This window comes from Nerophis ophidion, linkage group LG04, assembly GCF_033978795.1.
Source record: "Nerophis ophidion isolate RoL-2023_Sa linkage group LG04, RoL_Noph_v1.0, whole genome shotgun sequence".
Lineage (NCBI taxonomy): Eukaryota > Metazoa > Chordata > Actinopteri > Syngnathiformes > Syngnathidae > Nerophis > Nerophis ophidion.
The window spans coordinates 80,068,904-80,084,606 of NC_084614.1; the positions used below are offsets into that span (position 1 = coordinate 80,068,904).

General features: G+C 43.8%; 1 protein-coding gene across 3 annotated transcripts in view; it reads right to left on the minus strand.

Moving 5' to 3' along the window:
* Positions 1-1,484: 1,484 nt before the first annotated feature.
* The window catches only part of LOC133551999 (solute carrier family 13 member 2-like), a 39,328-nt gene continuing 25,109 nt past the window's right edge, over positions 1,485-15,703 (minus strand). For all 3 annotated transcript variants that reach the window (XM_061899220.1, XM_061899219.1, XM_061899221.1), the window contains 11 exons: positions 12,823-12,951; positions 10,068-10,204; positions 9,768-9,997; positions 9,522-9,693; positions 9,327-9,449; positions 9,056-9,265; positions 2,526-2,626; positions 2,303-2,418; positions 2,069-2,230; positions 1,872-2,009; positions 1,485-1,776 (listed from right to left, as the gene is read on the minus strand). In XM_061899220.1, the coding sequence (XP_061755204.1) occupies positions 1,651-1,776; positions 1,872-2,009; positions 2,069-2,230; positions 2,303-2,418; positions 2,526-2,626; positions 9,056-9,265; positions 9,327-9,449; positions 9,522-9,693; positions 9,768-9,997; positions 10,068-10,204; positions 12,823-12,951 (1,644 nt within the window). In that variant the 3' untranslated portion in view covers positions 1,485-1,650. The remainder of the gene's footprint in view (positions 1,777-1,871; positions 2,010-2,068; positions 2,231-2,302; positions 2,419-2,525; positions 2,627-9,055; positions 9,266-9,326; positions 9,450-9,521; positions 9,694-9,767; positions 9,998-10,067; positions 10,205-12,822; positions 12,952-15,703) is intronic.

A 15,703-nucleotide genomic window follows, 5' to 3' on the forward strand; every position in this document is an offset into this window, starting at 1 on the left:
CGAGAATCGTGTTTATTCAAGAATCGTGTTAAATCGAGATTCATGTAGAATCAAAAACCGGCTGGAATTGCGATTCGGTTTGAATCGAGGACCCGCATTAAATTGAAAATCGCGTCGAATCGAGAATTGTGTTGAATCAAGGATCGGTTTGAATCGAGAATCACGTTGAATCGAGAATTGTGTTGAATTGAGAATTGTGTTGAATCGAGAATAGTATTGATTCGAGAATCATGTTGACCCAAGAATCGTGTTGAGTTGAGAATGGTGTTGAATGAAGAATCATGTAGAATAAAAAAATGGTTGGAATTGCGATTCAGTTTGAATCGAGGACCCGCATTAAATTGAGAATCGTGTCGAATCAAGAATTGTGTGGAATCAAGGATCGGTTTGAATCGAGAATCACGTTAAATCGAGAATTGTGTTGAATTGAGAATTGTGTTGAATCGAGAATAGTATTGATTCGAGAATCATGTTGATTCAAGAATCGTGTTGACCCAAGAATCGTGTTGAGTTGAGAATGGTGTTGAATGAAGAATCATGTAGAATAAAAAAATGGTTGGAATTGCGATTCGGTTTGAATCTAGAACCGCATTAAATTAAGAGTCGCGTTGAATCGAGAATTGTGTTGAATCAAGGATTGCTTTGAATCGAGAATCGCGTTGAATCGTGAATCATGTTGAATCGAGACTAGTATTGATTCGAGAATCGTGTTTATTCAAGAATCGTGTTAAATCGAGATTCATGTAGAATCAAAAACCGGCTGGAATTGCGATTCGGTTTGAATCGAGGACCCGCATTAAATTGAAAATCGCGTCGAATCGAGAATTGTGTTGAATCAAGGATCGGTTTGAATCGAGAATCACGTTGAATCGAGAATTGTGTTGAATTGAGAATTGTGTTGAATCGAGAATAGTATTGATTCGAGAATCATGTTGACCCAAGAATCGTGTTGAGTTGAGAATGGTGTTGAATGAAGAATCATGTAGAATAAAAAAATGGTTGGAATTGCGATTCGGTTTGAATCGAGGACCGGATTAAATTGAGAATCGCGTCAAATCGAGAATTGTGTTGAATCAAGTATTGCTTTGAATCGAGAATCGCGTTGAATCGTTAATCATGTTGAATCGAGACTAGTATTGATTCGAGAATCGTGTTTATTCAAGAATCGTGTTAAATCGAGATTCATGTAGAATCAAAAACCGGCTGGAATTGCGATTCGGTTTGAATCGAGGACCGCATTAAATTGAGGATCGTGTCGAATCGAGAATTGTGTTGAATCAAGGATCGGTTTGAATCGAGAATCACGTTTAACCGAGAATCATGTTAAATCAAAAAATCTGTTTGAATCGATATTCGGTTTAAATCGTAAACCAAGAACCGGTTTGAAACGAGACTAGTATTGAATCGAGAATCGTGTTGATCCGAAAATTGCGTTGAATCGATTTCTCGATACTGAATCTGAGAAATCGGATCGAATCGATAGGTGCTTAAAAATTGATCATTTTCCAATTTATTCCTACACAAACATCACAGCATTCAATCACTGCTCTGTATGAAATATAAAAAACCTACAATAGAGACAATAGAATAGAAAAAAACCGACAGCGTCACTGTCTTACTGTCCATTGTTCATTTTCACGCGCGTCCTCGCTAATCCAGGGTGACGTTGGCCCACGAGGGGAAGGTGCCCATGTCGAACATGGCGAAGGCCCAGGTGTTGATGCCAACGTTGATGGTCAGGATTCCGATGACGTTCAACATTAAGCCAGCCTTGACCTGCAGGGACAGGAAGTAGCTGCGTCACAACTTCCTGTTTGCATGCAAAGCAACATGCCGCTCGGCCCTAAAGTTGTTGTCGAGGCCAGTCTCACCATGTCCATGACTTTGAGGTTCCCAAAGGAGAAGGCGATGGCGTTGGGAGGCGTGGCCACGGGCAGCATGAAGGCCAGCGAGGCGGCGATGGTGCAGGGCAGCATCACGTACAGCGGGTGGATCTTGATGGTGATGGCCTGTCGAGAAACACACGCCGGTCACTCGCCCAAACCTTCGCTCGGCGCCGCCGTCTCACCATGGAGGCCAGGATGGGCAGGAAGAGCGTGGTGGCGGCCACGTTGCTGGAACATTCCGTGAAGGTCGCCACCAGCAGGGTGAGCAGCAGAGAGATGGCGAAGGGCGGGATGTTCTGCAGCGGCGCCAGACTCTGGCCGAGCCACGTGGAGAGACCCGACACCTGCCGGGGGAAAACACGCCTCGTCAGCGAGAAGATGCCGATGGAACGCCGAAACCAACGTCGAGGCGTCACCTCGCTTCCTGTGGCCAGCGCGTAGCCTCCCCCCAGCAGCAGCACGATGTTCCAGGGCATCCGCTCGTGGACCACCTGCCAGTTGAGCAGCGTGGCGGGGGCGTTCACCGCCTTGCCTGCGAGAACACTTTTATTTTTACGGTAGATTTTTTTTCAGTCAAGCCTCCAGATTTCCTTTGGCAATGCAGCGTCGTGATTGGCTGGCAAGGAGCCGGCGTGTCACCTGTGTCGTCGCAGCCGTAGCCTCCGCAGCGCGGTAACCGGGAGGGAATGACGAAGAAGAGCAGGGAAATGAAGATGGCGACGGTCCCGTCCGACACAAAGCTGAAAACGAGCGAGGAGTTGATTAGGAACGTCACTTACAAACCCCGTTTCCATATGAGTTGGGAAATTGTGTTAAATGTAAATATAAACGGAAAACAATGATTTGCAAATCATTTTCAACCCATATTCAATTGAATGCACTACAAAGACAACATATTTGATGTTCAAACTGATAAACTTTGTTTTTTTTGGGAAATAATAATTAACTTAGAATTTCATGGCTGCAACACGTGCCAAAGTAGTTGGGAAAGGGCATGTTCTGTAATGACTGGTTGGCACAGTGCTGCCAGAAATGTTCCTTCGTGGATGCGTAGCAATGAACATGGCAAGAGGTAAGAAATAATGAATTTATTCTAAGTAACAAAGGAAGCTAAATAACAAAACACTGGAGCTAATTATTCAGGTGTACTGGAGAGGAGGCTACGTCGGATAGTCGAATCTCGGATTCAGGAGGAACAGTGTGGTTTTCGTCTTGGTCGTGGAACTGTGGACCAGCTCTATACTCTCGGCAGGGTTCTTGAGGGTGCATGGGAGTTTGCCCAACCAGTCTACATGTGCTTTGTGGACTTGGAGAAGGCATTCGACCGTGTCCCTCGGGAAGTCCTGTGGGGAGTGCTCAGAGAGTATGGGGTATCGGACTGTCTGATTGTGGCGGTCCGTTCCCTGTATGATCAGTGCCAGAGCTTGGTCCGCATTGCTGGCAGTAAGTCGAACACATTTCCAGTGAGGGTTGGACTCCGCCAAGGCTGTCCTTTGTCACCGATTCTGTTCATAACTTTTATGGACAGAATTTCAAGGTGCAGTCAAGGCGTTGAGGGGTTCCGGTTTGGTAACCGCAGGATTAGGTCTCTGCTTTTTGCAGATGATGTGGTCCTGATGGCTTCATCTGACCGGGATCTTCAGCTCTCGCTGGATCGGTTCGCAGCCGAGTGTGAAGCGACCGGAATGAGAATCAGCACCTCCAAGTCCGAGTCCATGGTTCTCGCCCGGAAAAGGGTGGAGTGCCATCTCCGAGTTGGGGAGGAGACCCTGCCCCAAGTGGAGGAGTTCAAGTACCTAGGAGTCTTGTTCACGAGTGAGGGAAGAGTGGATCGTGAGATCGACAGGCGGATCGGTGCGGCGTCTTCAGTAATGCGGACGTTGTACCGGTCCGTTGTGGTGAAGAAGGAGCTGAGCCGGAAGGCAAAGCTCTCAATTTACCGGTCGATCTACGTTCCCATCCTCACCTATGGTCATGAGCTTTGGGTCACGACCGAAAGGATAAGATCACGGGTACAAGCGGCCCAAATGAGTTTGGGTCTCTCCCTTAGAGATAGGGTGAGAAGCTCTGCCATCCAGGAGGAACTCAAAGTAAAGCCGCTGCTCCTTCACATCGAGAGGAGCCAGATGAGGTGGTTCGGGCATCTGGTCAGGATGCCACCCGAACGCCTCCCTAGGGAGGTGTTTAGGGCACGTCCAACCGGTAGGAGGCCACGGGGAAGACCCAGGACACGTTGGGAAGACTATGTCTCCCGGCTGGCCTGGGAACGCCTCGGGATCCCCCGGGAAGAGCTAGACGAAGTGGCTGGGAAGAGGGAAGTCTGGGTTTCCCTGCTTAGGCTGTTGCCCCCGCGACCCGACCTCGGATAAGCGGAAGATGATGATGATGATGATGATGATGGAGCTAATAAAAGGCAAACCAAAAACGCTAGTATGAAAACTAGGAAGTACAAATAGACAAACTAAAATGGCACGTAGGCACAAAAAGAACAAACAAATCATCAGTATGTAAACTGGGAAAACACAAAGGCTTAGCGTGAGAAGCTATGGCGAGAATATAAATACTTGAGTGAAAGCAAACGATAAAAAGTCCAGACGTACAGTTGCGTGAGACCAAACTATGAACCCAGAAAGAAATGAACAAAGAGGCTGGCTTAAATAGGGGGGTGATTAGACAAAACAGGTGTGTGTGGACCGGGAGTAGCAGGTGGACTAATGAGTTACCATGGTGACAGGCTAAACAGGAAATAAACAGTCACTTGACGGAGAGTGATACAAGAATGGAAAAATAACTAATAATAATATGTGTAGATCCGAGCAGTTCACCACTGTGTTACATCACATTTTCTTTTAACAAACACTCAATAAACGTCTGGGAACTGAGTAAACTAATTATTGAAGCTTTGAAAGTGGAATTCGTTCTCATTCTTGTTTTATGTAGAGCTTTAGTCGTTCAACAGTCCGGGGTCTCCGCTGTCGTATTTTACACTTAATATTGCGCCACACATTTTCGATGGGAGACAGGTCTGGACTGCAGGCGGGCCAGGAAAGCACACGCACTCTTTTACTACGAAACCACGCTGTTGTAACACGTGGGTTGGCATTGTCTTGCTGAAATAAGCAGGGGCGTCCATGATAACGTTGCTTGGATGACAACATATGTTGCTCCAAAACCTGTATGGACCATTCAGCATTAATGGTGCCTTCACAGATGTGTAAGTTACCCATGCCTTGGGCACTAATACACTCATAGCTCGGTTGGTAGAGTGGCCGTGCCAGCAACTTGAGGGTTGCAGGTTCGATTGCCGCTTGTGCCATCCTAGTCACTGCCGTTGTGTCCTTGGGCAAGACACTTTACCCACCTGCTCCCAGTGCCACCCACACTGGTTTAAATGTAACTTAAATATTGGGTGTCACTATGTAAAGCGCTTTGAGTCACTTGAGAAAAGCGCTATATAAATATAATTCACTTCACACTTCACTTACTACGAAGCCAATTTCATGGCTGCAACACGTGCCAAAGTAGTTGGGAAAGGGCATGTTCACCACTGTGTTACATCACATTTTCTTTTAACAACACTCAATAAACGTTTGGGAACTGAGGAAACTAATTGTTGAAGCTTTGAAAGTGGAATTCTTTCCCATTCTTGTTTTATGTAGAGCTTCAGTCGTTCAACAGTCCGGGGTCTCCGCTGTCGTATTTTACGCTTCATAATGCGCCACACATTTTCGACAGGAGACAGGTGTGGACTGCAGGCGGGCCAGGAAAGTACCCGCACTCTTTTCCTACGAAACCACGCATTGTAACACGTGGCTTGGCATTGTCTTGCTGAAATAAGCAGGGGCGTCCATGATAACGTTGCTTGGATGACAAAATATGTTGTTCCAAAACCTGTATGGACCTTTCAGCATTAATGGTGCCTTCACAGATGTGTAAGTTACCCATGCCTTGGGCACTAATGCACCCCCATACCATCACAGATGCTGGCTTTTGAACTTTGCGCCTATTAGAGATTCGCAGTTTGCGGTCTCATCCGCGGTGTCCGCGGGTAAACCGCGGTTCAGGCGGTTGACATGACGAAAAAATAGATTTTAATTAGATTCGGGCGGGTGGCGGTTGAACCATCCGGAGACATTTGATATACATGGTTCTAGGATCGGTATCTTTTGCCATTCAAAGAGCTATTTAAGATTTGTGTCATAAAGCGAAGAAGTCAATAGGAGACGCTATTATTCTCTTGAATGGCTGCCGGTGGTCACCCAGATAATAAGCCATTAGCTTTGACGCCTTCTACATCAAACACGATCTACTTGTCAGTCCAGCATCATGTTGTGTGTGGCTTCCGCGGCAACCCGCACACGACTGCAAGGCATACTGGGTGACACAGTTAATGGTTGTGATATAAACAATTTTAACACTCTTAGTAATATGCGCCACGCTGTGAAGCCACACCAATTAAGAACGACAAACACATTTCAGCAGAACATCCTCACAGTAACACAACATAAATGCAACACAACAAATACCCAGAATCCTTTGTAAACATGAAACTCCTGACTATTTTATACAACCCCCCCCCCCCGTGCGTCGGTAAGGTGGGCGGGGTTGGGGGAGCAAAATATATTCAGGAATATGTCATGAATACAAAGGATTCTGGGTATTTGTTGTGTTGCGTTTATGTTGTGTTACTGTGAGGATGTTCTCCTGAAATGTGTTTGTCAATCTTGTATTTTGTTGCTTCATAGCGTGGTGCATATTAGTAAGTGTTAAAGTTGTTTATATCACAACCATCAGTGTACTCTGTATCACCCAGTATGCCTTTCAATCTCATACGTGTAATTGCGGAAGCTGCACACAACATGTTGCTGGACCAACAATCAGTTCGTACATATTGTTGAAGGTGTCTAAGGCAATGGCTTCACAGCACGCCCAATTTCTTGTCATCAGGATGTGCGCTATTGAATAATCACGAGAACGTTAGCGGTTCCAAATGACTACATTACTCTGTGAAACAGTATTAAATAGCTCTGTGAGTGGTAAAGGTGGCCAACCTCTGATGTAATTCAGCGGGCGGGTACGGTCCCGATAAAATGTTGGTTCGGGTGAACGGCGGGTGGATGGCGATTTTGGTGACGCGGATGCGGATGATATAATTGCCTATCCGCGCATCTCTTTGTTCCGGAAGACACCACGTCCACAGTTTCCAGATATAGTTTAGAATGTGGACTCGTCAGACCACAGAACACTTTTCCACTTTGCATCAGTCCATCTTAGATGAGCTCGGGCCCAGAGAAGCCAGTGGCGTTCCTTGGTGTTGTTGATAAATGGGTTTTGCTTTGCATTGTAGAGTTTTAACTTGCACTTACAGATGTTGCAACCAACTGTAGTTACTGACAGTGGTTTTCTGAAGTGTTCCTGAGCCCATGTGTTGATATCCTTTACACACTGATGTCGGTTTTTGATGCGGTACCGCCTGAGGGATCAAAAGTCCGTAATACCATCGCTTACGTGCAGTGATTTCTCCAGGTTCTCTGAACCTTTTGATGATTTTACGGACGGTAGATGGTAAAATCCCTAAATTCCTTGCAATATCTCGTTGAGAAATGTTGTTCTAAAACTGTTCAACAATTGGCTCACAAAGTGGTGACCCTCGCCCCATCCTTGTTTGTGAATTACTTAGCATTTCATGGAAGCTGCTTTTATACCCAATCATGGCACCCACCTGTTCCCAATTAGCCTGCACACCTGTGGGATGTTCCATATAAGTGTTTGATGAGTATTTCTCAACTTTATCAGTATCTATTGCCACCTTTCCCAACTTCTTTGTCACGTGTTGCTGGCATCAAATTCTAAAGTTAATGATTATTTGCAACAACAAAAAAATGTTTATCAGTTTGAACATCAAATATGTTGTCTTTGTAGCATATTCAACTGAATATGGGTTGAAAAGGATTTGCAAATCATTGTATTCTGTTTATATTTACATCTAACACAATTTCCCAACTCATATGTTGTGTTATGTTACAGTCCACTTGCATTGATCCAAATCCACCAGCCAGTCTTAGACTCTGGAGCAGGGGTGCCCATTACGTCGAACGCGAGCTACCAGTCGACCGCGGGGGGTGTGTCAGTCGATCTCCAGCCAGGCTTTTTAAAAAAAATAGACCTAAAAATTAGTGATCATCAATCTTCACCAAGACGTCACTTAAATGACATTCACGGTACCGGAGGGTCTTGTGAGATGACGCTGGCTGCTGCAAGATCATTATTATGAAAATATGACCGAGAGGAAGGCGAGAAACACTTTTTATTTCAACAGACTCTCGCGCCGTACCTTCCGTCAAAACTCTAAAGGCCGACTGCACATTTCCTATCTTCACAATAAAAGCCCTGCTTCATGCTGCCTGCGCTAACTAAATACAGAGTCTCGGAAAACTGGCGTGCACAAGCGATCCCTCAGAAAGCTGGCGTGCACATCACTTGTGCACGCCAGCTTTCTGAGACTCTTATTTTGTTAGCGCAGGCAGCATGAAGCAGGGCTTTTATTGTGAAGATAGGAAATGTGCATTCGGCCTTTAGAGTTTTGACGGAAGGGACGGCGCGAAAGTCTGTTGAAATAAAAAGTGTTTCTCGCCTTCCTCTCTGTCATTTTTTCATAATAATGAACTGGCAGCAGCCAGCGTCATCTCACAAGACCCTCGGGTGCCGTGAATGTCAATCAAGCAAGCTACGGAATTTGCCGCCAATGTTTTTCTTGTAAAGTGTATGGAAGCCGGATGAATTAGATGCCAAAAACCAACCACTTTCATGTGGTATTGTACAGAAAGGACAACTTTTTTTCTCCTCCATTTGAAAATGTGGGCGTTATCATCATTACTGTCTGATTCCAATCAATGCAAGTCATCAGAATCAGGTAACACACCAACTTATATTCTTGTCTTCGTGAAAGAAAGACATCTATATGTGTTACACATGCTTGTATTATCATTAAACACATTTAACTTGTTTACAAAAATGTCTCTTTCATAAATAAATAAATATAAATGATATATATAAATGAGGTAGATCCCCTCGAGTTGGTCAATTGAAAAGTAGCTCGCCTGCAGAAAAAGTGTGGGCACCCCTGCTCTGGAGAGACCCAACGAGGCAGTTCTGCGGGTTGTACTCACGGGCCCTGCTTGTTGAAGAGCACGGTGGCCCAGCCGTCGATGAAGCCCGGCTCCCTGCTGAACCACAACAGGACCAGCAGCACGAAGACGGCAAGCACCGCCCCCTCGGCGAACTTCATCCCGCCCAACTTCCTGTACTCCTCCTTCATGACGGCGTACGCCTCCCGGTCCCGCCCGCCTGCCGCGCCGCAGCCGAACGTGCGCCGCAAACTGAGCCAGGAAGACGCGAGTGACTTCGGGAACGTGTGCGGTACTTCCGGTGTTCTCTTACTTGAAGCCCAGGAACATGAACTGCAGCCAGAACCAGGACATAACCAGCATCAGGACCATGTTGGGGAAGGCGAAGCCGAACCAGCTGGCGAAGTTGATGACGTCGTCGTTGTCGGGAAAGAGCCTGCGGACCAGCGAGGGAGGGAGATTGGAGCTCAGCGGGACCGAGTTCTGTTTGCGGTTCTGCGTGTCCTACTTGTCGATTTGACCCTTGAGGATGAGGTTGGGCGTGGTTCCGGTCAGCGTGGCCGTGCCTCCGATGCTGGCCGAGTAACAAACGCTGAGACTGATTCCTTTGGACAACTGCTCGAACTGCTCCTCTGCCAACGTCCTGCTGGACTCCTGCTCCGGTTCTGGATTCCGGTCCACTTTGTCACACAAGCAGAACCTTTTCTTCACAACAAAAACTCCCCGCCCATGAGAGAACGTGTCATGTACTCACACGCGCCGTCCTCCCGCGAGGCGTCCGTCCCTTTATCATCCGCCATTTCCTGCTGTGGCGCCGTGGTCTCCAGCTCCATGGCGCGGTTGTCTCGGTGCTCGGACCCGAGCTCGGTGGCCTTCAGCTGCAGCAGCACGGCGTGGGCGATGGGCAGCATCATGGCGGTGGTGGCCGTGTTGCTGATCCACATGGAGAGGAAGGCCGACACCATCATGAAGCCCATCATCAGCCTGAGGGAGAGGAACGCGTAAGTCTTTGAAATGCAAGGGGGCGGGGCTTCTTCCGGGGGGAGGTTCTTACAGGGCCGGCCGCACGCCCACCAGCAGCAGGACGCGCAGAGCAATGCGCTTGTGGAGGTTCCACTGCTCCACCGCGATGGCCACCAGCAGTCCACCGATGAAGAGCATGTTGGTGTCCTTCAGGTACTCGATGCTCACCTGCAACAACACACCTCTGACCTCGGACCTTTGATGGATGCTTGGACTGCAAAGTTCTAATCGTGTGACAACAAGCTGGTCAATTTGGTCGGGACTTTAAAAGGACCAAATTTAGCCTCATCCCTAATATCAACATTAAATATTTATACATATTGACACTATTTTAACATGTATTTTATTGTTGATGATTCATGTCAATCCACCTGCTGCAACAGCTCTCCAAGGTGGGAACACTCCTTCCTCTAGCCTTTGAATAGACCCCCCTTTTAGACCAGTTGATCTGCCGTTTCTTTTCATGCTTACCTTTACCGCATGCCTTTGGTAAACGCCGGAGTGAGAATCAATCAATGTTTATTTATATAGCCCCAAATCACAAATGTCTCAAAGGACTGCACAAATCATTACGACTACAACATCCTCGGAAGAACCCACAAAAGGGCAAGGAAAACTCACACCCAGTGGGCAGGGAGAATTCACATCCAGTGGGACGCCAGTGACAATGCTGACTATGAGAAACCTTGGAGAGGACCTCAGATGTGGGCAACCCCCCCCTCTAGGGGACCGAAAGCAATGGATGTCGAGCGGGTCTAACATGATACTGTGGAAGTTCAATCCATAGTGGCTCCAACACAGCCGCGAGAGTTCAGTTCAAAGCGGATCCAAGACAGCAGCGAGAGTCCCGTCCACAGGAGACCATCCCAAGCGGAGGCGGATCAGCAGCGTAGAGATGTCCCCAACCGATACAGGCGAGCGGTCCATCCTGGGTCTCGACTCTGGACAGCCAGTACTTCATCCATGGTTATCGGACCGGACCCCCTCCACAAGGGAGGGGGGGACATAGGAGAAAGAAAAGAAGCGGCAGATCAACTGGTCTAAAAAGGAGGTCTATTTAAAGGCTAGAGAAGAGGTTTTAAATTAATTAGCGCCCCGGCGGTTATTCAAGGAAATACGGTAAATATAATTTACTTCACTAATGAGCATATCAGATGGAAATGAAAATTTTTAGGTTGACTCCATCATTATTTCTCCTAGAATTGATCCATTCCATCATTATTTCCTCTGCTCTTACTGGATGAATTGTGAATTGTACTTTTATATAGCGCTTTTCTCTAGTGAGTCAAAGCGCTTTACGTAGTGAAACCCAATATCTAAGTTACATTTAAACCAGTGTGGGTGGCACTGGGAGCAAGTGGGTAAAGTGTCTTGCCCAAGGACACAACGGCATTGACTAGGTTGGCGGAAGTGGGAATCGAACCTGTAACCCTCAAATTGCTGGCACGGCCAATCTACCAAATGAGCCAAACCGCCCAAACTGCCAGCATTTTTTTTCTCGGTTCATTTTAGAGTTTCTCAAACGTAAACAAATGCCATTTGTAATGACTATAGCCTAGGGCTTAAAGGGGAACATTATCACAATTTCAAAAGGGTTAAAAACAATAAAAATCAGGTCCCAGTGGCTAGTTGTATTTTTTGATTTTTTTTTCAAAATTTTACCGGTCCCGGAATATCCCTAAATAAAGCTTTAAAGTGCCTTATTTTCGCTATCTTCGAAACCACTATCCATTTCCCTGTGACGTCACACAGTGCTGCCGATACAAACAACATGGCGGTTACCACAGCAAGATATAGCGACATTAGCTCGGATTCAGACTCGGATTTCAGCGGCTTGAGCGATTCAACAGATTACGCATGTATTGAAACAGATGGTCGGAGTATGGAGGCAGATAGCGAAAACGAAATTGAAGAAGAAATTGAAGCTATTGAGCGAATAGCTATTGACGCTATTCGGCCATAGCGTGGGTGTACCTAATGAAGTGGCCCATAGCATGGCTGCCTTATTAGCATCGCCGGTAAAATGTGCGGACCAAACGATCAGGACTTTCGCATCTTGTGACACTGGAGCAACTCAAATCTGTCGATTGGTAAGTGTTTGTTTCGCATTAAATGTGGGTATCTAGTTTAAAATGTACATACAGCTAGCGTAAATAGCATGTTAGCATCGATTAGCGTAGCATGTTAGCATTGATTAGCTGGCAGTCATGCCGTGACCAAATATGTCTGATTAGCACATAAGTCAACAACATCAACAAAACTCACCTTTGTGATTTCGTTGATTTAATGGTTGCAAATGCATCTGCAGGTTATCCATACATCTCTGTGCCATGTCTGTCTTAGCATCGCCGGTCAAATGTGAAGACACTTTCGTACATTCAATGGGGGTCTGGCGGCAGATTTCTTGCCAGTGGTGCAACTTGAATCCCTCCCTGTCAGTGTTGTTACACCCTCCAACAACACACCGACGAGGCATGATGTCTCCAAGGTTCCAAAAAATAGTCGAAAAAACGGAAAATAACAGAGCTGAGACCCGGTGTTTGTAATGTGAAAATGAATATGGCGGGTGTGTTACCTCGGTGACGTCACGTTCTGACATCATCGCTAAAAGACCGATAAACAGAAAAGCGTTTAATTTGCCAAAATTCACCCATTTAGAGTTCGGAAATCGGTTAAAAAAAGACATGGTCTTTTTTCTGCACCATCAAGGTATATATTGACGCTTGCATAGGTTTGGTGATAATGTTCCCCTTTAATTTGTTTTCCCCCACCTGCACGGCACTTACCTGTCCGGCCTGCATGATGCCCATCATGGGGAAGAGGACCACGGGCAGCAAGGCCGTCACTGCCAGGGGTAAACACTCGGTGCACCAGAAGAGCGCCATCAGGAGGATGGTGTAGCCGCAACGTGCCTCCTGTACACACACCAAGAAAGCAGTCACCTTTATCCATTAAAAAAAAACACCAGGACATTTTATTGCTATTCTTTGACCACTACACAAACGATACCAGCCCACGTATCGCACTTTACTAATGCTTGCATGGTGCGGGCGGCGTGCGGATGGGTGCAGCCTGTGTGCCTGTGCGGTGCCAATAAAGTTGTAAATAGTAACACATTTCAATGCCGTGAATGAATCAGTAGCCAACAGTTGGCAGTGAAAGCTAACACCATAACATCATCGAATTACGATAAAACAGAGCCATATTGGACCAAAAAAAATAAATAAATAAAAATATGTCCGAGCTTTTAAAGCCTTATAAAAGTGTTATAATGAAGGCAACACATGAAGTGTTTGTATTAGTTATAGCAGCCTACTATCAATATGAGTTTAAAAGTCTTATAGATATGTTATAATGAAGACAACGAATGATGAAAGTGTCTATATTAGCTATATGAGCCTACTATCAAAATGACTTTAAAAGTCTTATATACGTGTTATAATGAAGGCAACACATGATGTAAGTGTCTATATTAGCCTACTATCAAAATGACTTTAAAAGTCTTATATAAGTGTTATGATGAAGGCAACACATGATGTAAGTGTCTATAATAGCCTACTATCAAAATGACTTTAAAATTCTTATTTAAGTGTTAGAATGAAGACAATGTGTGATGTAAGTGTCTATATTAGCTATATTAGCCTACTATCAAAATGACTTTAAAAGTCTTAAATAAGTGTTATAATGAAGGCAACACATGATGTAAGTGTCTATATTAGCTATATTAGCCTACTATCAAAATGACTTTAAAAGTCTTATATAAGTGTTATAATGAAGGCAACACATGATGTAAGTGTCTATATTAGCTATATTAGCCTACTATCAAAATGACTTTAAAAGTCTTATATAAGTGTTATGATGAAGGGAACACATGATGTAAGTGTCTATTTTAGCTATATTATCCCACAATCGGGTCGCGACCTCGGATAAGCGGAAGATGATGGATGGATGGATATCCCACAATCAAAATGATGTTAAAGGTCTTATATAAGTGTTATAATGAAGACAACACGTGATGTAAGTGTCTATATTAGCTATATTAGCCTACTATCAAAATTACTTTAAAAGTCTTATATAAGTGTTATGATGAAGGCAACACATGATGTAAGTGTCTATAATAGCCTACTATCAAAATGACCTTAAAATTCTTATTTAAGTGTTACAATGAAGACAATGTGTGATGTAAGTGTCTATATTTGCTATATTAGCCTACTATCAAAATGACCTTAAAAGTCTTATATAAGTGTTATAATGAAGGCAACCCATGATGTAAGTGTCTATATTAGCTATATTAGCCCACAATCAAAATGATGTTAAAAGTCTTGTATAAGTGTTATAATGTAGTCAACACATGATGTAAGTGTCTATATTAGCTATATTAGCCTACTATCAAAATGACTTTAAAATTCTTATTTAAGTGTTATCATGAAGGCAACACATGATGTAAGTGTCCATATTAGCTATATTAGCCCACAATCCAAATGACGTTAAAGGTCTTATATAAGTGTTATAATGTAGTCAACACATGATGTAAGTGTCTATATCATCGATATTAGCCTACTATAAAAATGACTTTAAAAGTCTTATATACGTGTTATGATGAAGGCAACACATGATGTAAGTGTCTATATCATCGATATTAGCCTACTATCAAAATGACTTTAAAAGTCTTATATACGTGTTATGATGAAGGCAACACATGATGTAAGTGTCTATAATAGCCTACTATCAAAATGACTTTAAAATTCTTCTTTAAGTGTTATAATGAAGACAATGTGTGATGTAAGTGTCTATATTAGCTATATTAGCCTACTATCAAAATGACTTTAAAATTCTTATTTAAGTGTTATCATGAAGGCAACACATGATGTAAGTGTCCATATTAGCTATATTAGCCCACAATCCAAATGATGTTAAAGGTCTTATATAAGTGTTATAATGTAGTCAACACATGATGTAAGTGTCTATATCAGCGATATTAGCCTATTATCAAAATGACTTTAAAAGTCTTATATAAGTGTTACAATGACGACACGTGTCTGTATCAGCTATATTAGCCTACTATCAAATGACTTTAAATGTCTTATAAAAGTGTTATAATGTAGTCAACACATGCTGTAAGTGTCTATATTAACCTAATTAGCCTATTATCAAAATGACTTTAAAAGTCTTATGTGTTATAATATAGTCAACACATGATGTAAGTGTCTATATTAGTTGTATTAGCCTAATATCAAAATGACTTTAAAAGTCCTATATTAATGTTATAACTAAGACAACACATGATGTAAGTGTCTATATTAGCCTACAATCAAAATGACTTTAAAAGTCTTCTAAAAGTGCTATAATGCAGTCAACACATGATGTAAGTGTCTATATTAGCTATAATAGCCTACTATCAAAATGACTTTAAAAGTCTTATATAAGTGTTACAATGACGACACGTGTCTGTATCAGCTATATTAGCCTACTATCAAATGACTTTAAATGTCTTATAAAAGTGTTATAATGTAGTCAACACATGCTGTAAGTGTCTATATTAACCATATTAGCCTACTATCAAAATGACTTTAAAAGTCTTATGTGTTATAATATAGTCAACATATGATGTAAGTGTATTAGCCTAATATAAAAATGACTTTAAAAGTCCTATATTAATGTTATGAC